Below are 23902 nucleotides of genomic sequence, written 5' to 3'. Positions count from 1 at the left end.
TCCAACAAGAAATTCTTCAGTCTGTTCTTTAGTGTAGCATCAGTTCCCTGTCTGAAGTCTTGTGGTAGGTGGTTGAGGATCTTTATACCGGCATATATTGGTTTGCTTTGCAAAAATAGAAGTTCGATGAGCTGGGAGATTGAAGCGGTTTGCATGTCTTGTATTATAGTTGTGAAGGTCGGTTTCTTGATTGATGCATGGTGAGTCACCTCACAAATGTACATTGCATATACAGTTAAGATTTTGAGGTTCTTAAAATGTTCTCGGCAGCTCTCCATAGGTTGTAGGCCTAGTATAGTCCTTACAGCCCTCTTTTGCAATATTAAAATCCTGTTCATGTTGGTCTTGGTAGTTCCACCCCATGTAGCTATACCATACTTTATGTGGGTTTCACAGAAAGCGTGGTAAACTATTTTTGCTATTTCTGGAGTGCCAATTTGTGTCATTCTTTGTATTAAAAATATACCAGTATTCAATTTTTTGCATACATTGTCAATGTGGGCTATGCAGGTAAAGGAACTGTCAATGGTAATGCCCAGGAAGCATGCACTATCTTCCACTTCCACCTCAGGTAATGCTGGGTCCTCCCTTCCTCTTCTGCCAAACATAATTAGCTTAGTTTTATGTTTGTTTATAACTAAGTCATTTTCATTGCAGTATTGAGTGGCTAGATTTGTGGCAATAAATGCACTTATCTGAAGTAATTCGGTACTCTCCTTACCCAGCACAAGGTTAGTATTATCAGCGTACATTATGGGAGTACAACTGTCGCTTAGATATGCTGGTAGGTCATTTGTTGTCAGGATAAAGAGAGCTGGCCCCAGAACAGAACCTTGGGGTACCCCTCTTGTTATTGGTAGAGGTGTTGATAGAACTTTTTTGGTGATACCCTTTTCTTCACTTAAAAACTCCACAATCTGATGTCGTTTGGCCACATAGTTCTGAACCCATTCTGCTGCTTTTCCCACTATACCAAGGGATTGTAACTTGGTGAGGATAAGGTCATGGCTAAGGCAATCGAAGGCCTTGCTAAGTCCAGCATAATACCTACTACTATTCTGCCAGCTTCTATATGCTCAATAGTTTCCTCAATATTAGACTTATTAAGGCTGTTGTTGTGGATTTATGTTTCCTGAACCATGTTGGTTTGGTGTCATCAACTCATAGCAGTGATCCAATAATCTTTTGAGGGCTATCTTCTCAAACAGTTTGGATACTGTTGAGATACTTCTAGTACAGGAGTTTTTCTGATTAAACCAAAAGCGATTTACAAATTATGTAGTCTAATTCATGCCAATCCTGTGACATTGTTAATGCTTAATGTGGGACAACAATAAACATTCTCGATTCTTGATCTAAGAGTAGTTGTCGATAAAAGGCTAACATGGAATCTACATATCAAAAACATTTTACACAAAGCAACAAAGACCTGAAATCTGTAAATGACTTTGAATTTAAATGGGAACTGAAACCTAAAATGATCTATTGGATATACAAAGTCATAATAAAACCAATAGTCACATATGCTGCTTCAGTATCGTGGCCGAAAGTAGAAGAAAAAAAACAGCTGCCAAGAGGTTACAGAGTCTTAAAAGACTAGCTGGTGTAAGCATCACTAGGGCAATGAGGTCGTGCCTAACTTTGGGACTTGGTTCTGGGACACACTCCTCTGGGGCAGGAGGTAAAGAAGACAGCACATTAAGTGCAATGACACTTTTGAGTAAAAAGGTCATTAGGCCTACATCCTCAGAAGGACACTGATAATAACTCAGGAATTTCTTGAGACTGAAATGATCACCCAACGTGTCTCAGAGAGTATGGTGATTCCTTTGGAAAACCATATCTAGTCTCTATTGAAGATAGGGAGAAAATGAGTAATGAGGAAGCCAGCCCTACTAAAGGTGTCCAGAAGTATTATACAGATAGATCACGCCTTGACCCTAGAGCAGAGGGTTTAGTATATATGGACCAGAAGTAAATTTATCAGCGCCCCTGAGAAAACACGCTACGGTCTTCCAAACGGAAGTCACGGCAATTCAATCATACATTAGAAATACAAATGAGGCCAAAAGGAACAGAATACTTGATCCTCTCTGATAGCCAGGCTGCACTAAAGGCACTTGGTACCTTGGACTCTAAAGCAGTATCGGAATGTAAGAATGTAGTAGCGGAACTGGAGTAGCTTTTTCCTACAGCAAAGCTCTAGTAAAAGATTAGGAAAAGAGGATTAGATCCTTAAACTGGAGAAGGCCCTCTAGACTAAGACAATCTAAATTGTTTATCTCTCCTTTTGCTAAAGGGTGGTCAGCTCTCCTAGAGCAAAGTAAGAATGATCTACGACTGTTATTAGGGATGTTAACAGGACATGGCACCCTTAGTAATCTGACGAAGGTGGATCTAAGCCAGGACTGATGAATGTACCCTGCAGAGAAGCAGAAAAACTGAGATACATGTACTGTATGGCTACACTTTCTCTCCATGTATGGCTACACTTTCTCTCCATATGTAAAATTAGGAAAAAGTTCCTAGGACCTAAACATAGAGTAAAGGAGGCGCAAAGGTCCTTTTAGAGTTACGTGCGGAGACAATTGCCTCTTTCCCTCTAGACAAAAAAGTAAACTTTAAGGCTAATATATTATGAAACATATATAATAATTTTGTAAGCAATTCAGATTGAATTACACTACACCAAATGGATTGAAAAAAACGCAGCATCAAATTTAAAATTTTTAGAGATTAAAGTGGGTCAGACTTTACTAGCAATTAATTATTAATAATAAAATAAATTTGTCAAAAATTTAGATTTTGAAAATATAATACTACGCCAAGCTATTGCATGTCATTGAAACACCCAACCATAGCTGTATTACAATTATAAAAATAATGTTTCGATGGACAACCCTGGAATCGCCTTGTAACCAACTTCAAATCAATACGATTTTGTGATTTGGGAGAAACTTACCGAACTTGACCCGGATATAATCGTGGGGATCGCTATTCCACAGTTCTTCATCAGAGTCAGAGTAGGACATGAGCGGGAACAGCACCTCTTGTATAATGGCGAACATGTGCGGCTTTAGGAACTTCCAAGAGTGTGCATGACTTACACTGTAAACAACAATGTGTAAGAACTATTGTAATATAACATACAAACTTTGGTCTACTTAAAACCAGTTTTAAAATATTTTAATTATTAATTATAGGTGACTTGTTTTCTTTTTTTAATCCATTAGGCTTCACTAAATACAAGAACGTTGAAAACAAACATTATTACGTAAATACACTATTTTTGTCAGTTATTATATTACTCTTTATTTTCCATCTATAAGAGAAAATGGTTTATTTGAATGTATTTCATCCTAGCACCAAAATACATGGACAAACTAATTAACTCCCTTTGAAATTACCCTTCTTAAGAGTCTGCTGAGGGTGTTTAGCCATGTTGCATTTAGTGGTATAAGAACAATGTCACAAAATAATCTCAAATACTCTGTTATTTACATAAAAAAAATTGAGATTGAGGTGTCATTTTAACCATTGCACAAACAAAATTACAATTGCTTTGTGTAATTTTGATATTAATATTGTGTGTAACAATATAAAAACATAAGATTCCATTCCAGCTCTTTTAAGGCAGATTTCTTCGAAGCCTATGATGTAGTTTCTGGAGATCTGTTGCATTTCTCTGATCATGACCATAAGAACCCAAAACTAACATCATCCAAATATATATTATATTATATGTATGTATAGGCTTATGCAATATAACATGAGCTTGTGAACATGATAACTGCCATAATTTTAATATGTCCAGACTAAACTTGGTACGAAGGCAGTATTTGCATATAGCTTGGATGAGTTTGTTAGCCAGTTTTAACCAATAACAAATTAAAAGATGGTGGCCATTCGCAATTGGCCAAAAATTTTTAACTTAACTAATTCTTAATATAAACCAAAAACGATATATTTTCTGAATGTGTTAAGTAATTATAAACAACATCAATTTGTTCTCTGTTTTTTCGATATTTAAGTTATTATAGATTATAGGGTAAAACCAAAATAAATTTTGTAATTTTCAGGTCATATACAATAATGTATGTCTTCATGTGCTTTATTACATCTTCCAGATAGAGAGCATACATTAAAGTTTTAATTAGTATACAACATTGCGTATTAACACAATAACTACCATAGTGTTTAATAGATTCAGCTTATTTACACATAGCTTTGTTGAGTTTATTAGTCAGTCTTAACACATAAAACATGTCAATGGCATTAATTTGCATTTGTGCAAATTTGTAGTCACAGGTATTACACAGCTTAAATAAAAATTTACAGTTTTCATAACATTATAAAGCAATTTTAAGCAACATTTATTCTTAGTTATTTTTTAATGACAACATTTCATGATTATGTCTGTTTAAAGTTATAGAAGTATCTAATAGACCCATTATAAGTGAATATGTTTACACACATAATTTCGGATTAATTGTAAATTAATCTAGTTTACGTTAGTACAAAGAAATTTAAATGCTTTTAACGATTTTTGTATTTTAAGGTTTTTAAGATTAAGGAATTTTTTAATGTTTTGAAAGTGTTACAATTATACAACATACCAACATGGAGAGTTATTGCCCTATCAGTGTCCTGTAAATTAAACATCTAAACAAAAAAATGCATATTCAGTTTGATATTTAGAGATGACACCCATATGTGAAATCTACCTTCCTTCCGACTGAACCAGAAAGAATATTTGATGTGCACCCATGGCAATTATGTTTTGTTTTCCAAGCAATCAGTGTACAATTCCACTATATACAAAATACAATTAATTAGTTTTGTACAATTTTATTTTTAACATAACAGTTTAACTGCTGTAGATGTGTATACTCGCAAGCAGAGCACTTGCCATCAACGCTACTATCAGTTAATCTCTCACCGCGCTATCGGCACTCAGGTAAAGTCATGTGTGCTATCTTGCCGCCGGCCAGGAGTCGGAGCGAGATTTTGTATGGTGCGGTGGGGGGGGGGGGAGTGGAGTTGGTATGAAGGGAAGAAGTGTTGGCTGGAGGGGAAATAGGAAAACTTAAGAGGGAACAGCAGGAATTACTTTGTCATTGGAACTGTTGTTTTTGTCTCACTTATGAAACATAATCTCAATATATTTACAAATCTATTCTATACAGTTATTATTTTTTCATGGCAATGGATCACAATATTAATAATGAGAATGAAATTGACCGTATAGTGGACAAGTTCTCAGTTGGGAATTTATGATGATGTTTCAGAAGATGATGCAGATGTCAAAGATGATTTATTAATTTAATTATTTTATTTATTGATTTATTAACTAACAACACTTCCCAAGTTTTATCCTGCCAACCAAACAAGTAAACCCAATGAAGAGATGTCTCGTCTGCAGTACAATCACAAGACGAGAGAAAAACAAACGTGAATAATCCCGCTACATGTTTGAGTTTGGCGATGCCGCTTTATGTGTTGTTCCATGTTTTTCAGAATACCACGAACTAAAATACTTCTAGGATTGTATTCTAAAATTGTATCGTGATAAAAATAGACCAATACATTCAATGATTTCTTTAAAGGTGTAATTTAAATACACTAGATATAACTAGAAATAATGAACAAAAGTAAAAAACAGATATATATATATATATATATATATATATATATATATATATATATATTATATATAAAACATATATAGTTATTGAAGGTAAATTAAACGATCTCTGCGCTGTGACCTATGCCGCACCGCATGCAAGTTCAGTTAAGAAAAACTCTGCGGCACTGGCACGGCCGGTTGCACAATCTACAGCATTCAAAGGGTTAATAGGATTTTAAAATTAAGGCATTTACAAGCTTGGCAGTTTGTGAAATTAACATGGCCCTAAAGAATGACCCAACAGAGATTCCTTCTTCCATGTTGGTGGATGATTTAACATCTTCAACATCTACAAACTTAATATGTGTCACATTTTACCTGAATTTACTCTTTTATTATAAAGCCATAAATTAATTATGTCTCTTTGTCTATGTTACTATTGGTGATTAGAATTCCCCTACACCCTATTTGTCATTAGGTAAGCTTTTTAAGTCTATTAATAACCTAGTATGTAGTTAAAAACAAATTCAGTTAATATATAATGTTGTATGGCTTACTTAATTCAAAAGTAAAAAGGTATTTGGTTAATATTAAGTATTAATCTGTGAAAATAAATTCAAGTTCTAGTACATTAATATTATTGCACATGTCATGCACTGAGGCTGTGCATATCTGGACGAATATCTTTCACCCAACTAATAATAATAAATCCATTAACTTTCCTATAACGCCAGGACAAGTAAAATTTTTGTTTCTTATAGTTCAAAGCTAATTTTTATTATAATTAAATTATAAAAGGTGAAAGCAAACAAAACTTATAAACAGGGAATTTTACTTCAAATTAGCGTATTTATTGATACAAATTTAAAAAGAACTATTTAAAAAACTGTTTCTTTCAAATCAATTTTAATTTAATTGTAAAATGTAATTAAACTGAAAAATGTACTTACATTTTACTATAAAACAAGATAAATATTTCAAACTCATCACAACACTACCACATGATGCAGAATAATATCGAGATACATAGTAGAAGCGTCTGCGAGCATGCCTTTTGTGAACTAAAAAACTTTCCAATAGACATAATCTATATTATCGGATATAACTGTATTTGGAGTTTTGGTCAAAGTCTGCTATTCTAATATATCTGTCTACGGCGTGGGTAGGGTTAATAAAACTTAATTTTCAAATATTGAAATTTCTACTTAAGAATTATTTAATTTGAGTTTTCCAGTTTTACTATTTTAATTCTAATTATTAATTTAAATTGTAACAGCATATAAAATTATTTCTTTGGTGATATTATTTTTAATCTATCTTTATCTTAACCACAGAAATTGGACTTTTTAATTACCACATTACTTTATTGTCTGTCATGGTGATTTGTACATTGCAATTTGCAGCCCTTTATGTGGAGATATTGATCACTGAGATGGATTTGAGATCTCATATCTAGGAAACCTCTTAACAACACACTACACTACAGTTTAACTGTGGACACATACAGTTGAAGGTTCAGTTATAGAGTTGTCGTTAACAAAGCAGTGATCATAAAATTGATCAAATTAATAGTAGAAGCTTCTTGTTCTAATATTTGAAATTCTTAAAATCATTTATTAATTTGTTTGGGTCGTGATACTGAAATGAATTCCGTGAATTCACCTATTGATTTTTAATTTTCAATAAACAAAACTGTTCACATATCAAGTGTTAAGTTTTTGTCAAAATGTTTATTTAGCACTTCAAATCAGATCATAACTTACTAAAAATTAGTACAGCATACAGTGATTAACACTCACCCGATATTGATATAATTCAAGGTCTGTTGTAAAACTCTAGGAGAGACGTAGGTTTTCCTCCTGTACTGATCTAATATTTTGAGCAAAACTTCTAGGATTCCACCAGAAAATGTTTTCAAATACCATTCTGCAAAATCCTTGTAATCTTTGGTGACATTTCCTGGACTGCCATATCTGAGAAAAATCAACTGTGTTAGTTCTAAATAAAAAAGAACCCTAAAAAACCCACAAAGAACAAAAATACTATGATAATTCTTCTTCTATAATAATTCTTCTACTGATAGTTCTTTGATAATTATACTATCTTTGAACAGTAGAAAATGATAAAAAGAGAAAATGAGAAAATTAACGTGAACTGTGCAGGGTGGCAATTACCTCTCAAACATGCGGTGGAGAATGTGCAGGGCCCACTTTTTACACTTCCACCAAGGTAGGTCCACCCACTCCTCCTCGTCCACCTGATTGGTCTGGTCAGGTACAGGCCTGTCCGCCACTGTCCGTACAATCTCCATCCACTGAGAGAACACCTCTCGGGAAATCAGGTCCAGGGGTAGTACATACTGTAAACACATATAATTTATTTCTGATTAGTATCTGGTCATTGAATACACATGATAACATTTATATTTCTACAGTTTGTATTCCATTTTAATGTAAACACAATTTAATTCAATACAGTACACTCGTAATTACTCCTAAGTTGTTTATCCCCTTTGCCTGTTCAGAGGTGTCTGAGATAAAATCTTTTACAATACTAATGTTATTTATAAAATTCAATTACTATGCATCATCCATAGTCAGTGCCTATCTGCTGTCGCCACTGTGGCTCTACCCCATTCAATTTACCATTTGTACATAAGCACCCTCGTTGAATATATTGAGGAAAGGCTCTGGCATAATTTTGTAATAAGATTTAAGTTGAAAAATAAAAGATATCAACAATAAAATAAAATCTGTAAACACTTGTTTTATAACTGAAGAAAAAGTCCTCCTAGGACTACAATGTAAGGGTTACCCAAAAAGTAACAGACGTTTTGAAATAAAAAAAAACCAACAAAGTAAAAATAAAAACTTTTTACTATTTTAATTTTGAAGGTAAACCCTTATTTATATTTTTCTACCAAATCCCCATTTAACCCTCCTGTTGATAACCATCTGTAAATGGCAAGGCCGTTTTTTTTCATTTGTAAACTTATAAAAAAGTGATTTTATACTTATACAGTATTTCCGAAAGTGATGCTTATTGTACATCAAAGTTTTCAGAACAAAATATAGAAAATTATTATAAAATAACAAAAATTCTTAACTTATGTATGAAAAGTATAGCTGTTTTGATAAATAAAACATATTATTGATAAATAAATTTATAACACTTTTGCTCACTCAGATATTTTAGAGAACACTATATACAGTTCTCAAAATAGTCACTATATTATAGAGAATTTTACAGTGAACAAGAAAATATATACTTATACTGGAAAAATAGTTTATAAGAAAGCAATGCTAGAAAAACTAACTATGTACACGGTAGTCAAAACTGTGTCTATTCTGATGAGCTGTTGGTAGAAGTTTTGGCCTCCAACAATGTTAAAGATCAATATCTATTACTTGGTCCAGAAACATTTTCAATTTCCTGATCGGAAGGGTCTAGGTCATCAGGAATATATTCCTCACCGCTTCCAGAGGAGAAGTCATTCAATGCAGTGTAATCCTCGGGAAAATCTTCAGCTTCAATGTCACTTTGAACACCTAAATCACTCAAGTCCTCGTCAAAAATGTCTCATGTCACTTGATAATAAAGGATCACTCATTTTATTTCAAAAATGTTAATAAAAATAAAATAAAATCTCACAGAAAAAATACCGGCATGAAAGGTAAACAATGCCGACTTGTCAGTCAGTCGTCACTATATTACTACGCAATAGCAGTCAGCTGCCGATTTCTGTTTACAAAGTTGTTTCTTTTTATTCTCGTGTACAATAACACAGACCTTGGAATAAATCTTAGGATGTAATTTAACAATAGCTAGCCGAATATATCAGCAAAGACGCGAAATATCCCGACCAAACCGATTATACAAACAGCTGTTTTGAACAATGCCACGTCGACACCTAAATTCATAATAGAGGTTAGGAAGTTGATGCATCAACGTCTATCAACTGGAGGGTATTAAATAACTTTTTAATAACGGTACAAGCTTTCCAATACCCTCCCTGTAGAAATCTGCTGTCTGTGAATTCAACCACAGCTTTACACCAGTATGCAGTTCAGCAATTTTTTTTTATCCTGAGGGTAAAGGACGGTTTGTCCCTGCACTTAGTCCTAAAAAGGACCTTTGCGCCTCCCTTACTTATATTTGTGTCCTCAAAATCTGAGGCTTTTACAGAAGCCTATCAGATTTGAGGGCTCCTGTTCTCGGATATCCTTGAGGTTAAGGAGATATACTTCCAGAATCTATTCCAAATTTTTGAAATGGCAGGACAATTTAACCAAATATGCTCTGCTGATTCCACCTCTTCTCCGCAGAGTCTACTGGGATTTGTCAGTCTGACTAAGGCCCACTCTCATAAGATGTTTCCTTAGGGGGCCATGTCCTGTCAACATCCCTAATATCAGTCTTATATCCTCCTTACTCTGATCTAGGAGAGCTGCCCACTCTTTAGGGTAAGGAGAGATAAACATTTTGGATAGTCTTAATCCTGAGGCTCTTCTCCAGTTCAGCGTTAAGTGTCAACTCGTTACATATCGAGCCATGTCTATCACTGGGAACAGTTGGTAGTCGCTTAGGGCCAAATCCACGCTGTACGGCAGATGATTGAAAACTTTCCATCCAAGAGCTCTTGGATATAATTGGCCATGTGTGGATGAGTGTTATAGTGGAGAAACAAAACTTTCTTGCTAAATTTTCCCAGACACTTGTTTTATATCGCGTGTCTTAAGTTTCTGAATGTTTGGCATATATCTCTCTGAGTTAATAAGTAGGCCACATTCAAGAAAATACACAGTAGCCATGATTTTTCTTTCTGACAGCGATTGCACACACTTCTTCGGTTTCTTGGGCGAGTATGTTTGTCCCCATTCCATAGACTGCTGTTTATTTTACAGCTGACGTGCTTTACCCATATTTTGTCACTGGTTACAATTTGTTCAATGACTTGGTTACCACTTTTGTCGTTGTCTTCCAAAATGTCAGTGTCGCAGCAAGTCTCTGTTTTCATGTGGTCCCGTTAGAATTTTCGGAATCCACTAGGTACAAAACTTGTGGTAACAAAAATTCATTGCAAATTTAAAAGATGTGTTCTGAGAAATCCATAATCGTCAAATGACGATTTTCTCAGGCTGTTTTGTTGATTTTCAGCACCAATTCATCACTCACAATACTAGGCTTACCACTGCATAATGCTAAATGTGAACACTGGTTCGTCCATTTTTTAAATCAGTGCACCACTGCCTCACTCATTATTCTTTGACCATTCAGATCACAAATCTGATGATAAATTTAAATTGCTTCGTGATTTTACACCAACATAAACCTAATCACAGATCGCATTTTACAACTGGTAGGATATTCAATTGCAGTGCTTATCTCAACATTCCACTGTATACAAAGTACGATAGGCACGATGCACAATCTATCACGGCTGGAGTATGCACCACTCTGATGCCAAGATGGTGGCTCTAGTCCTGCCCCTTGCTGCGCCATGTTCAAACATCTGTGACTTTCTAGACAACCCTCATTGTAAATGTACGAATATATATACATAACCATCGGTTTAACCCATTAAAAAATCATGTTTTTCTATGAAAAACATTTTCTTAATGACTTCTAAGTTTATTGTAAAGTAATTATATATTACTGTGTACAAGTTTTATTACTTTGTAACTATACCATGTGTTTTTCTGTTTAAATATAAAGAGTTAAATTCATTTAACAGCAATTTTTTAGCAACTATTGGCAATTTGGAATTATTTGTGAAATTTGCTTAAATCTGGTATCCCTCCATTGATAATCAAGAGTTTACTGTATTGTAAAAATAAGATTACGCAGACAGTTCTAGATAGTCCTGTTGCATATTGCCAATACAGGCTACATGGTTTTAGTATTTTCCTTCACATATGTGAAAAAGAAGACAACACTTATTCCTTTATTATTTTGATAATAATTACAAATATTTACTTAAAATATTTATTAAGTACAACAAATACAAAATGGTCTAAAATAACAAATTTATATGCTTACAAGGATCTAGTAATAGTTCTATACTGGTGAGTCTGAAAAGTAAACAGCATCATATTAAAAAGTGCTAAATTTAAACTGTAGTCTTAGATCTTTTGGTGATTGATACCACTGTTTCTTGTTTATTTAATATCAATATGTTACTAAAATCTAATTAGGAAAACAACAATCAAAACAGCAGGGTGCAAGTTATCAATCAAATAATAATTCTTTAAAGACATGTTCGAAAATGTAAACAATTCTACTACAATACTAATGCAAGAGCATATTATGCTTAATCGAGTCTTGGATAGTTTGCCACTAGTTGCTGCTGTTTTATTTAATGGCTTTTCTTGTTGTTTAGAATCAGCATTCAACAACTTGTTGTAAATAACATCCTAGTGTTTTAGTCCATTTAACCTGCTTGAAAACCACAAATGGTCAAATTTATAAACTACGACCCTAAATAAAATAAATTGTGGTAATTGACGATAATGTACATCAGCACTAACACTAAGAATTAGAACTATTATACTCTAAAATTTAGGGATAAATTTGAGATCTCAATTATAAGTTATATTTGCAAGGCCTGTATCAAGTTACAAAGTAAAAAAAAACAAGATCGAATTCCAAATTGAAACAAAAGTATTAGCAATAGATTATTAACAGAATTAACCTGTTACTATTGAAAACAACAAATAAAAAAATGTAATGTACCTGTGTGAGAGCAAAGTATATCTTGAGGATCTGCTTCTGCAGCAGAACTGACTGCTCAGACTGGTCAGGCAGCAAACGCATGATAAGCTGGTAGATCATGGGAAACAGCAGGTTCATGGCCTCATTAAGCGGGCCTCGTTCCTCCACCTTCTTGTACCTATGCAGTTGTAACCACAATTTACTTCCTCGTGTAAGCCATGAAGATACGAGGTGTGTCCAAAAAGTATCCGACCTTGACGTCTGGCATGAACTGACATTACTCAGAGGTAACGGCAATCTGGTCCCCTTCAAAGTACTCCCCGCCACAAGCCACTACCTTATTCCAACGCTCCTCCCAGTTCTGGAAACACTCCTTAAATTAATTTTGCAGAATGGCTAACAGGTCCTTCGTCGCATTTTGTTTTATTTGTTCAACATCGTCAAATCTTTTTCCTTTCAAAGGAATTTTTAATTTCGGAAATAGCCAGAAGTCACAAGGAGCTATGTCAAGCTATGACTGTAGGGAGGCTGTCGTGTTTGACCAAAAAACGCTGAATAAGATTGGTTGTCTGATAACTGACGATTTTGGTATTCCTAAATCTTCCTCCAGGTCTCAGACAATCAATCGACGGTTTTCATTAATTGCTGCACGAACACGTTCAACATTTTCAGCGTTTCTGGCAGTTTCTGGCCTGCCAGATCGGTCATCAATCTCCACTGATATGCGGTCATTTTTAAACCGCTTAAACCACTCTTTTATTTGTGTATCGCCCATAGACACATCACCATAAACTTTCTGTATCATAGTAATAGTCTCTGATGTTGAATGGCCAAGTTTTTGGCAAAATTTAATGCAAATGCGCTGCTCAACATGTTCAGTCATATTGAAATGCGACGCACACACATCAGTACTGTACGGAACAGAGCCCTGTGACTTACTGAGTGACCGGAACGTATTCAATACCTAATATGGGAAGGAGTAGGCTCGCCCCTCCCCTCCAATAACCGGTTCGAGCCGGTCGGTTATGCCGCGGCCGCTTACTGGTCAGCGGTCAGATACTTTTTAGACAGACCTCGTAATATACCAGATACAAAGATGTAACAAATAACTATTCTATTTAGATCTGAAAATCATTCTTAGAGTGAAAAGAAGGGATGAAAAAAATCAGGTTAAGGATTCTTGTGAATAATTTATTTAAACATGAAGAATGCTAGATGGCTTATTGTTTTCACCAGTAGGTTTTTTCCATAAAGAGGCCTCTGTACACTTGGCAATCGCCTACTGTTGTAGCGTCATTTAATCACGCTAGCCAAATAAAATTAACTTAAACAGTAGCTTAAAAATATTATAGAATTAATCAAGAAAAAATAATATAACAACTCAAAAAATGTATTGTCAGGGTAACTGTAGATGGGCCACTCTGACAATAATTAAAATCTAAATAATAAGGGTAACACATATAATAAATAACAATATACCAAAATGTTATTGCCAACACAGTACAACTGTTATCTCGGAGGTTATAAGTTTTTTGTTTAACCCATTAGTGCCCAGTGCCCACTTTTGTGGGCGCTGCATTTTAAAATACGTCACAATACACTAAAAATTTATCGAGGGAAATTTGGTGCTGGAATATGTCTGGTTGGCCACTCTGCACTCACTAAAGCACCTGGTGTACTGTAGTTGGCAGTTGTTTACAAATGACAGCTCTGTTTTGTTGTGTATTCTAACCTCAATGGATCAAAACAACTGGTAAGTAATACTATATTTCAAATACAATCTTATAAAATCATAATGTTATGTTTGCTTTTACATAGACTTAAACTAATATGTTTTTATAGTTTAGCCCTTAAATTCAAATAATTGTAAGAATAATTTGTAGTTAAAGTGAACTGCCCACTTTTGTTGGCAGTGGGCACAAGAGAGTAGGGGTATTTTTTCATCAATCTGCCAACATATGTTGGCACTGGGCATATATGCTGGTGGTGTTTTATTATTATTTAATGGTATATAACATGAATCAAACTGGTAAAATTATGATTCACTGGGTAGTAAAAATAGAGGCCTATGTAACTGTAAAAATGTGATTCATTTATTTTTTTTAATACGTAAAACTAAGATTGATCAGTGGGTTTTGAGTTCTTTGAATTCAAGACTATTGTTTTGCATGATATAAATTTATGGTTGATATGTAATATTTTTGCTCCTTTACAGGTTAAACGTTGAAGAAGTCACTGCCTTATTCGATGAAGTCGACTTTCTGGAGGCTGATGTTTTTATTCAAACCGCCTGAAAACCCTCTATTGAGTGATGAGGATAGCGGTGACGATGGCGACACCGACTTCACTCACTTCACAGGAAATCAACTGCGTGGAGCCGCAGAGTTAAAGGCAAAACAGTTCACAAATGATGGTATTGTACAAGTAGATGTATGTACAGAACAAGACATAGTTGATAACAATCTAAGCGGCGAGTCTTCATTACCTATAACTGTAATTCCGAAAGCAACTGTGTCTACATTTAAATCGGTACAATCAGACTCTTTACAAAGACAATACATACCTACAGAACCAAGCACTTCTCAATCTTTACAAGTGAACAATATAAATCAATCACAATACCTTCCATCTCAGTCGCTCCCAAGTTTGAAAAGAAAAATTAAAACAAAACCGAGTTCCCACAAGTCAAATGCAAGAAAAAAGACAAAAACAGATAAACAAAGAACATGGAATAATGTTGACATTCCTAATAAGCCTGAGAGGGAATTTGAAAGGCCTTCGTGGCTCGAAAAAGATTTCACTCCAACAGAAATGTATGAAAAACTTTTAACTAATGAGATTATCGAACATGTTGTTGAGAGTACTAATATTTATGCCTTGCAAAGTGGTAATGAATCTTTTAATGTTTCAATAGAAGAAATGCCCATATTCATGGCAATATTGTTTCTGAGTGGATATTGTATTGTACCACGGAAGAGGATGTACTGGGAATTATCTCCGGACACTCATCATGACACTGTGTCAAAAGCTATGAGCAGAAACAAGTTTGAAGAGATTCTTCGATATTTTCATGTCTGTGATAATGCAAATTTAGATGTCTCAGATAAATTTGCCAAAATACGTCCTTTGTGGAATATGTTGAATGAACGATGGCTTCAAGCTTACCCTGGCGATGCAAATATAAGCATCGACGAATCAATGGTTCCATACTTTGGACGACATGGTGCTAAACAGCATATACACGGGAAACCTATACGGTTTGGGTACAAAGTTTGGTGTGTATGTACCCGCCTGGGGTATTTGATTCAGACTGAACCATACCAAGGTAAGAAAACAGGTAACACCATCCCTGAAATTGGAGTGGGTGGTTCAGTTGTAATAGATATCCTTAGTGAGCTGCCTCAAAACAAGACATACAGTATTTATATGGGATAACTTTTTTACCTCTTTAAAACTACTAGATTATTTGTCAGAAAAGGGGCACGATGCTACAGGCACAATAAAGGCTAACCGAGTTGAAAATGCCCCACTCAAGGAAGCAACTGTTTTGAAAAAGGAATCACGAGGTTCATACGATCAACTTACTGAACAAAAAACAGGTATCACCTTGGTAAGGTATAATGACAACAATGTTGTAACTGTTGCTTCAACAAGATGTGGCGTACAGCCCATGGGTAAGGCCAAGAGATGGTGTCGTGTGGCAAAGCGTCAAGTTGATGTTCAACAGCCTGCCTGTATCATAAATTACAACACTTACATGGGTGGGGTTGATCAACTTGACCAGAATATATCAACCTATAGAATTGGCATTAGAAATCGGAAATGGTATTGGGCACTTCTAGCGTACCTTTTAAATGCTACAATGAATAATGCTTGGCAATTACACAGGCTCACCCCAAAAAGAAGAGAAGATCCCAAAGACCTACTGTCCTTTATAAGACATATTGTGCAGACATACTTCCAGAAATATACCCCACAACGTCAGAGAGCTTCCCGTGTGTCTGTCACTGGAAAAGAACGGGTTGAAGAAAGTGTGCGGCTTTCCAACAGTCTTCATGTCCTGGAAACTAACCCGACACAAATACGATGTGGCCTCTGTAGAAAGAACACATGGAAAAAGTGTAAACAGTGTCTTGTTGGATGTCATATAAAATGCTTTGAAAACTTTCACTCCTGAACTTGACAACATGTATGTAAATAGTCCTGCCATTTGTAACATTTTTTAATTTTTCTTAATCCTTAATTGTTTTTATATATTTTGTAATAAAATAAACAGAATATATGATACAATTGTAGTGGTTATTTACCTAACCTAAACCACTAACTCTGTATTTTTTAACAATTGCTTAATAACTTTGACCCTACCCATGTATGCCCAGTGCCCACATTTGTTGGCACCTCATAATATAGCATTTAAGTATATACTGAGCCTAATACACATATATTTGGTGTTTATAGGACTAATTTGTTACAATATTAAAGAAAAATCTAAATCTGAGAAAAAAAAGTTCCTGGGCACTAATGGGTTAATTGGAAACAAGTCTTTATGTTTAAAGGCAAATGTCAAGCATTCCAGAATGTATTTACTAGGAAAAGACCAAGGAAGTCCTTATAAGAACTAGAGCCAATCAAAGGCCTTACCTGTAATACCAACAAGGTAGACCCTTTCGAGAAGCAAGACTGTGCGGAACTACATCAAAGGCTTTACTTTGGTCAAACAAAGCATAAGTGTGTTTATGCTCATCAAGTGAATATACAATCTGTGACAGGAAGTTAAAAATAGCATCTGAAGTTGAAGTTCGCTTTCGGAAACCAAATTGTTGTTTGCAAATAATCTTATTAAACACGAGGAATGATTCCAGCTGATTGAGAAAGTCTCTCTAGAACTTTCGAAAAGGTTGAAAGATTGATATTGGCCTGACATTTTCTGGTTCGTGAAGGTTCCCTTTCTTAAAGAGAGGATTAGCAATTGCAATTTTATACTTTTCCAGATACTAATCAAGCCTTCTATTGACCATTCTTTCAAGAACTTTGCAGAGGCAACTAGTTAGGGGTATAGGCTGATAGCTACTTGGAGACGCTCTATCCTAACCCGGTTTATATAGAACGATAATATGTGAACGATGCCACGATGTAGGAAATACATTTTCTAAGTAAATTTTTGGTTGTACAGGGCCTGCTACAAACTGAACGTAGTTTTCTCCAAAGATTGGACATGGGAGTGGTTCTCTTTATTTTTTCAGTGTAGTCTAACCAGGATTGTCGCCAACTCAACCTGCAAACTTGTCTTGCCTTTGCTCTCGGTCTTCAGTAAGTTTCAAGATTTTGTTCTGTAGGACATCTGTTAAATACTTTTAGACATTTCCTGCGGTCTTTTAGAGCCTTTGAACATTCCTCTGACCACCATGGAACTTCATGCTAACTTTGTTTCCCTGAGGATTTGGGAATGCTCAATTCAGCCGCTGAAATAAGAGCTGATGTAAATGATACAGTTGCTATTTCTATGTCAGTATTTCAAATATTAATGGTTAGAGGACTTAAGCTATTTCTAAATTCATTCCAAACCCAGCAGGGATCACTTCTGGCTGGTTTATACCTACCAGTTGAACCCACCACTGGGCACAGCAAAAAACCGATATGCCACTTCAATCTGGGCAACCTTATGGATGTCCAGTAGCGGCACATCACTAACCGCAAATGTTGAGATTCTGGGGTTCATGGGCAATTCGATAGGTCTAATCTACTGTGGAGGATGGCTGTTGGAGTTGGTGGGGTTTGTTCCCTTACCTCAGAGGCTCTTGTTAACCTCAACAAGGGTGTGCCATCCCCTGCCTACTTTGACTGGAGAGGCTGGTTCACAGCTGGCCTCCCTTCTTCCGGGATGACTTTGAGATGTAGTGCCCTAATTCTTCCTCATGGATCTCAATAGGAGGCGGCCCCTACTCCCTAACCTTACCCATCCTGAATATCCTATCACTCCGGAAGCAGCGCAAAGGTCCTTACAGGACTAAGTGCAATTTATAAGCTTCTTGTCCTAAGAGAACAAAAAAAAAAAAAAAAATTCATTCCAATCCGCTTTCTGAATTTTCGACCTTGGAGGCCTGTCGGTTGCAGAAGGAAGCGAATGAAAGGTTATGGTAACTGGTGGGCACATAGTCACTCCCTGACAGGTCGGGAAGAACAGACCAGTGGACCCTGGTTCCCAAACATGGACTGCATATTGACAAATCAATTGCCGACCACACGCCAGGCCTAGAACATATGTAAGTGGCCGACCCGTCATTGAGTACGACTATTTGCACCTCATACCACAACCCCAAAACCATGTTACCCCTCTGACTACAATGACTGGAACCCCAGGAACGATATGTGCGTTGAAATCGCCAACAATCAAGAATGGAGAAGGAAGCTAGTTGATTAGATCACGCAGATCGTCAAGGACCAGGTCGAAAGGTAAGGGTGGGATGTATCTATATAGAGCAGATTGTTATTTTAATAGAAATATTGATTGATCATAATTGCCTGAAAGTTTGTGAGGATGTTTAAGACACTGGCGTTCAAACAAGTATTCGAGAGAATCGCATCACCGCCACAGGCTATTTCTTGCTGGTGGTCTAAACAAAAAGTGTCATAACCATTAATTTTAAATGGTATGTGAGGAGCTAATTTGGTTTCATGAATACATATTATTTTGGGCCTTTTTGTATTTATAAGTAGTTTTAAATCCTCTAAATGACTTCTTAAACCATTAATATTCCATTGTATAAGCATGAATTTGTTTTTAATTACAATTCATTCAAATATTTTACTTCTTTACTTCATAGTAATTCTTTTTCTTTGTTTTGTTACAGGGCGGAAAGTTCCATGTAACATTTAGAACTCCGTTCGAAACTCCAATTGGAACTCAGCTGTATCATCATCATTGATGGACAGTTGAGAGGACTTCCTAACAAGCCTTTTTGACCTGTTATCGACTTTAGCTTGAATATTCTTCTTAAGCTTTTTTGATAGTTTCTTTCTCTCTTCTAGAGTTAAGGCAGGCTTCAAATTTTGCTGAACTCTGTATGTAAGAACTCCTAGAAGGTTTAACATAAGACTGTGCATTAGGTTTAGTAGAAGTCTGAATGTCTCGGGGAGACTTATTGGGCAATACCACAGACTGTTCTCCAGTTCCTGCAGCAAGTTGTTGAACCAGAGCAACCACCTGATCAGTTAATGCTCGCATCATACACTCTAAGACTGTATATGAGGAACAGTATGCGTACTTGACTGGGACAGAAACGGCTTCAGAGTAAGAAACTCCTTTTCTTGCAGTTGGGGCGACTCACCTCCTGTATTTTTTATGCGCCTCGTTAAATGAAAGTTTTTCAATAGTCATGATTTTTAGTATTTCTTTATCTTCTTTATAGACATTACACTCTCTTGAATACGCTGGATGTTTTCCTTTACAGTTAATGCATCGCGTCTCATTTATTCACCCCTCTTCTGGTGTCCATCACCAAAGCGGGAACATGTCTCCGGGTTCGAACACACTTTATCGAAGTTCCAGAACCTTTGACAGCGGAAAACAACATCAAGGGTTTTTGAGGTACGGCCGCAAAGACAGAGATATATAACTGGCCTTGATTGTCTCTGGGGAATAAGGTTTAGAGAAATTTATGAGATCCGGGGTAGAAACCTTAACCCCGTTTTAACTATCCTGACCAAATCTGTCACCATCTTGCACTGCAGCTCATCCTTGATTTCCTCTTCACTGCAGTCCATAAGGTTTCAACAGATTCCCAGTATTCCCTTGGAAGACTTCAGAGAGACATGAGGCTGGACAGTAATTGCCATTTGGTCAAAAAAAGCTTGTCATTTTCAGGAACTTCTTGGCTTGGATGATATTTGCAGCCTCCACCAGGATAGTTCCATTCCTCAGCTTTATTATAGATTTTGGTTGCCCACCATAGGCTACTAATGATTTGTGGATAAGGAGCGGGCTCACCTTAGACAAGGTTTTACTGTCTTCCTTATGACTCACTACTAGAAATAAAGGTGTAGGAATATTTATATCATCGTCTTTTAGTTCTAAACGAATCCTCGGGCCCGGAGTTGACTCGTTTAACGAGGCTGGGAATACTCGCACAGCCTGGGCTCGCATGTTGCAGCAGGAGCTCTGACACTCTTGCTCAGTACACACTTTCTGACCAAGGACATCGAAGTGGCTGGCTTCTGAACCAGTGCATGACTTACGCTTCAGCAGAGCAAGCTCACATCAGCTCTCCCCCGGTGCCAGATAGGGCTCCAGCACAGGCTTAAGCACTCTCAGTGAGTCATGCATTGGAACGGTCAAACGAAGATAGAGAAGGAGAATGAAAGTGAAAAGACTCCTGGAAAGTTCCAGTGTCGGAAGTAACAGAAGTTGGCCTAGGGTGGCCAGTAAGTAGAAGAAAGTGTATGGGATCTTATTTGGAAATTAAATAAAATAGAATTCCATGCAAGGAGCATACCACAAGTAAGTGGAAGTTAAGACATACTCAGCTCAGGTAACCCTGTGGTCGCTATCCACGTACTCATAAAAATTATGAGCCCCTGGGGGTTTTTATCAGTAGTTTTGCAAATCAGTGAAAGAGAAGTTTCATTGTGAATGAAATGCTTTAAAATAACTAACAATCATGGGATCTTTTTGATCCTGCCCAATATTATTTGAGGACTTGTTAGGCAAAAGTAAATAAGTCATCTGAACCAAAGAGATCAACTTATTAAGTGTTTCTAGATTGGTAAGATAATTTATTTTAAGTTTAGAGGTAGTCAAGTGATCAAATGGTCAGGCAGTCACAAGGCCACAAAATAACTTGATGTTAGTCTTTGCAACTTTCAAGTCCTGTGTGCTGATAATAATTAAACGAAGAATCTATTTTGATGATAAAGCTAAAACAGTAGCTTTAGTCTCCGGAGACTTCTTCAAAATTCAAGTAATATATTAACTTGAAAACAATATTTCGTTACTTTGGTTTTTTTAACGAAGGCTTTTTGTAAACAAAATATGACAAAAGGACATTTTAAAAATTGGTTTTTTGTGTACTGCTATCAACTGTCATCCATGCATAGACGTACATTGATTCAATAAAAAGATTTCCAAAACATAAATTAAAATATTATTATCAAATTAAAAATTTAATACTAAACAATAAATAGTTATTAATTTGAATACAATGGAAGTATACAGAACTAGTTACAACTACCGAATTCAAATGTATTGGGAATTAACCACTAAAGGCTAACATAGACTTAAGGGTGATTGTAAAGGATATTAAAGGATTGATATAATGGCCTGAGTTAAAAGAGTCAACACAATTAATTAGAGATCGCATGTGAAGAACAAATTATCAACTATTGGAACAGTTTGCACATACTCAAATGTCTTGACAAGTTGATACAAGCAGAGGAGAGCTCCGGACCAACCAGTGGGTTCAGGGTTCTGTAGGTAGATGCTTATCTTGTCTACAATCTGTGTCCAGCGGCCCGGAAAATCATGTTTCACCATTGAGTTCACGCAGACGCACAACTGAGCTCTGAAAAAAAACATTCATAAGTCAGATCAGTTGTCGATTGGCATATTTTTATTGTAATTAATGACAAATTATAGGAATATTTGAAACATTGAAAGTAAACTGATGTTCCACATTATAAAAAATAAGAAATAATATAATATGAGTAGGGCAATTGATGACCATAATTAATGGTGTTATGCATTGTCGGTTATGAAGATTACCATGTGTTGAGTACCTACATCTGAATGTTTATTTATTTGTCTTTTACAAACACAACTGGACTGTTAGAACATAACTCGTCTTTAATAATCAGATTTAAAAAATAAGATAACCTGTAACAAATAACATTTTTCAAAATTATAGCTACTGTGAAATAATTTTTTTTAACACACACACAAGCACAAATTAAGTAAGATTTACTTGGAAAATGTACATTTTTATATTAGTATTGAAAAACTGTTTTGTGTAAAAATAATGTCAATAAACAGAAGAAAGGTAAATTACCTAATGAGCTCAGGAGCACAGACCACTGCATCAACTATAGCATCTCTGATCATGGCCCGGTCCTGCTCGTGGATAGTGAATGGTAGAGGGACGCCTGGTTCTACTTCCCGGTCAGCCCAACTAGAGGTGACTAGGTTCTTGAGGTATACAGCACCTTAGGGCAAGACAATAATGGAGGATTTCGGATATGATCTAGTTTTTAATTCCTATCAAAAAACAGCAATAAAAAATAACAATGAGAGAATAAAACACAGAATGAATACAGAAAAATTACAAGAAGTACTGGACAGACACTAATTAAAATATGGTTCATAATACGAGGTAGAGTGAAATAGCTCCCGGAATTGTACTAAATATACAGGGTGTATATTATGTCTGGAAACACCCAAATATAATCCTTTAATAATTTAAATATAAATTTGAAACCTCTTACAATCGTGATAGAGAATTGGGCATCTACTTTTTGGAACAATGTTTTGTTATGTCACACCAACGGGGGACGTCCTGCCGAGGGTATCGTGAATATTCTTAATGGAAGCCTATACCTTGTGATACATAATTTTAAAGGTAATAGCTTACTGAATTGAATGCCACAAACCGCATCTCAAAGGAATTATTCTATCAGAAAATAGAGCATTTTTTTAGTATTGAAAATTTACTGATGTTCAACAATGTAATTTTAACATGGTTCTTGCCACAAAATGTGTTACACTAATTTTTTAGCATTTTTTAAATGTTCAATTAAAATAAAATAAACAATTTATTTTTAAGCTGGTTTCATTAGTACAAATTTACCAGTTTTTATTACAATGAATAAAACTTATGAGTCACTTTCTCTGATTACTTATGAATCTGTACTTGGTGTTTTCCAGTCAGCAGGAAGGTTTAAAGAGACAAAGGTCACTAGCCTATGAGAAACATTATTGTGTTATTAATCATCTGGTCTACAGGTTTCAGTTTGTTGAGCATGGAGCTTTCACTAGACTGGTCTAAGCTTGGGAATTACAAATGGACAAAGGTCATATCATTCCTGTCGAGTTAATCAGTGTCTCTGAAGCATTGCTGTCAACAAGTTATCTAATTACAGTAGTTTCAGTTTTTATTTGGTATTTTTAATGGATATTGTCTGAAAAGAGAACGAATTACTCTGTTGATGATGCGAGGATATGGTGATCGTCAAAGATCTTATCGGGAAGTTTGTAATTTGTTTAATGACACTTTCCCAGAAAAGGAATCCCATAAGTGTTTCAAACAATATCAAAAAACTATTGAGCGTTTTGAAATGACAGGGAGTGTACGTAATCGGCCAAAGTCGGGTTAGGATACAATCTGCAACAGATGAAGAACATGCACTAGATGTTTTGCAAACATTTATTGAAGACCCACATACATCGCTCAGAAAAGCTGCACAGCAACATGATATGCACCCTATGTCTGTGAGTAAGATTTTGAAAATTAATAAATACAAACCAATTTAAAGTTCATTTAGTCCAACAGTTAAGTGAGGATGATTACGACAGAAGAG

The 23902-nt window shown here is 35.6% G+C and overlaps 1 protein-coding gene across 1 annotated transcript; it reads right to left on the bottom strand.

Moving 5' to 3' along the window:
- Window positions 1–2909: 2909 nt before the first annotated feature.
- LOC124374927 (importin-7-like) lies at window positions 2910–22549 on the bottom strand. The gene is made up of 6 exons (XM_046833060.1): window positions 22378–22549; window positions 21736–21894; window positions 12359–12515; window positions 7801–7985; window positions 7426–7599; window positions 2910–3108 (listed from the first exon to the last, which is right to left on the bottom strand). Exons 1-6 carry the CDS (start codon window positions 22428–22430, stop codon window positions 2925–2927), a joined length of 912 nt encoding a protein of 303 aa, XP_046689016.1. The 5' UTR covers window positions 22431–22549; the 3' UTR covers window positions 2910–2924.
- Between the last annotated feature and the right edge of the window lie 1353 nt (window positions 22550–23902).

This window comes from Homalodisca vitripennis, unplaced genomic scaffold (assembly GCF_021130785.1).
Source record: "Homalodisca vitripennis isolate AUS2020 unplaced genomic scaffold, UT_GWSS_2.1 ScUCBcl_11227;HRSCAF=20427, whole genome shotgun sequence".
Lineage (NCBI taxonomy): Eukaryota > Metazoa > Arthropoda > Insecta > Hemiptera > Cicadellidae > Homalodisca > Homalodisca vitripennis.
The sequence above is the reverse complement of the archived record's forward strand: the minus strand, read 5'-3'. Positions and strand labels throughout refer to the sequence as shown.

Coding starts and splice junctions, on each gene's coding strand:
- LOC124374927 (XM_046833060.1), bottom strand. CDS start 22,430: ATGATCAGAGATGCTATAGTTGATGCAGTGGTCTGTGCTCCTGAGCTC. Junction 21,895..22,377: donor TGTGCTCCTGAGCTCATTAG/GTAATTTACCTT, acceptor GTTTTTTTTCAG/AGCTCAGTTGTGCGTCTGCG. Junction 7,600..7,800: donor CTCCACCGCATGTTTGAGAG/GTAATTGCCACC, acceptor GATTTTTCTCAG/ATATGGCAGTCCAGGAAATG.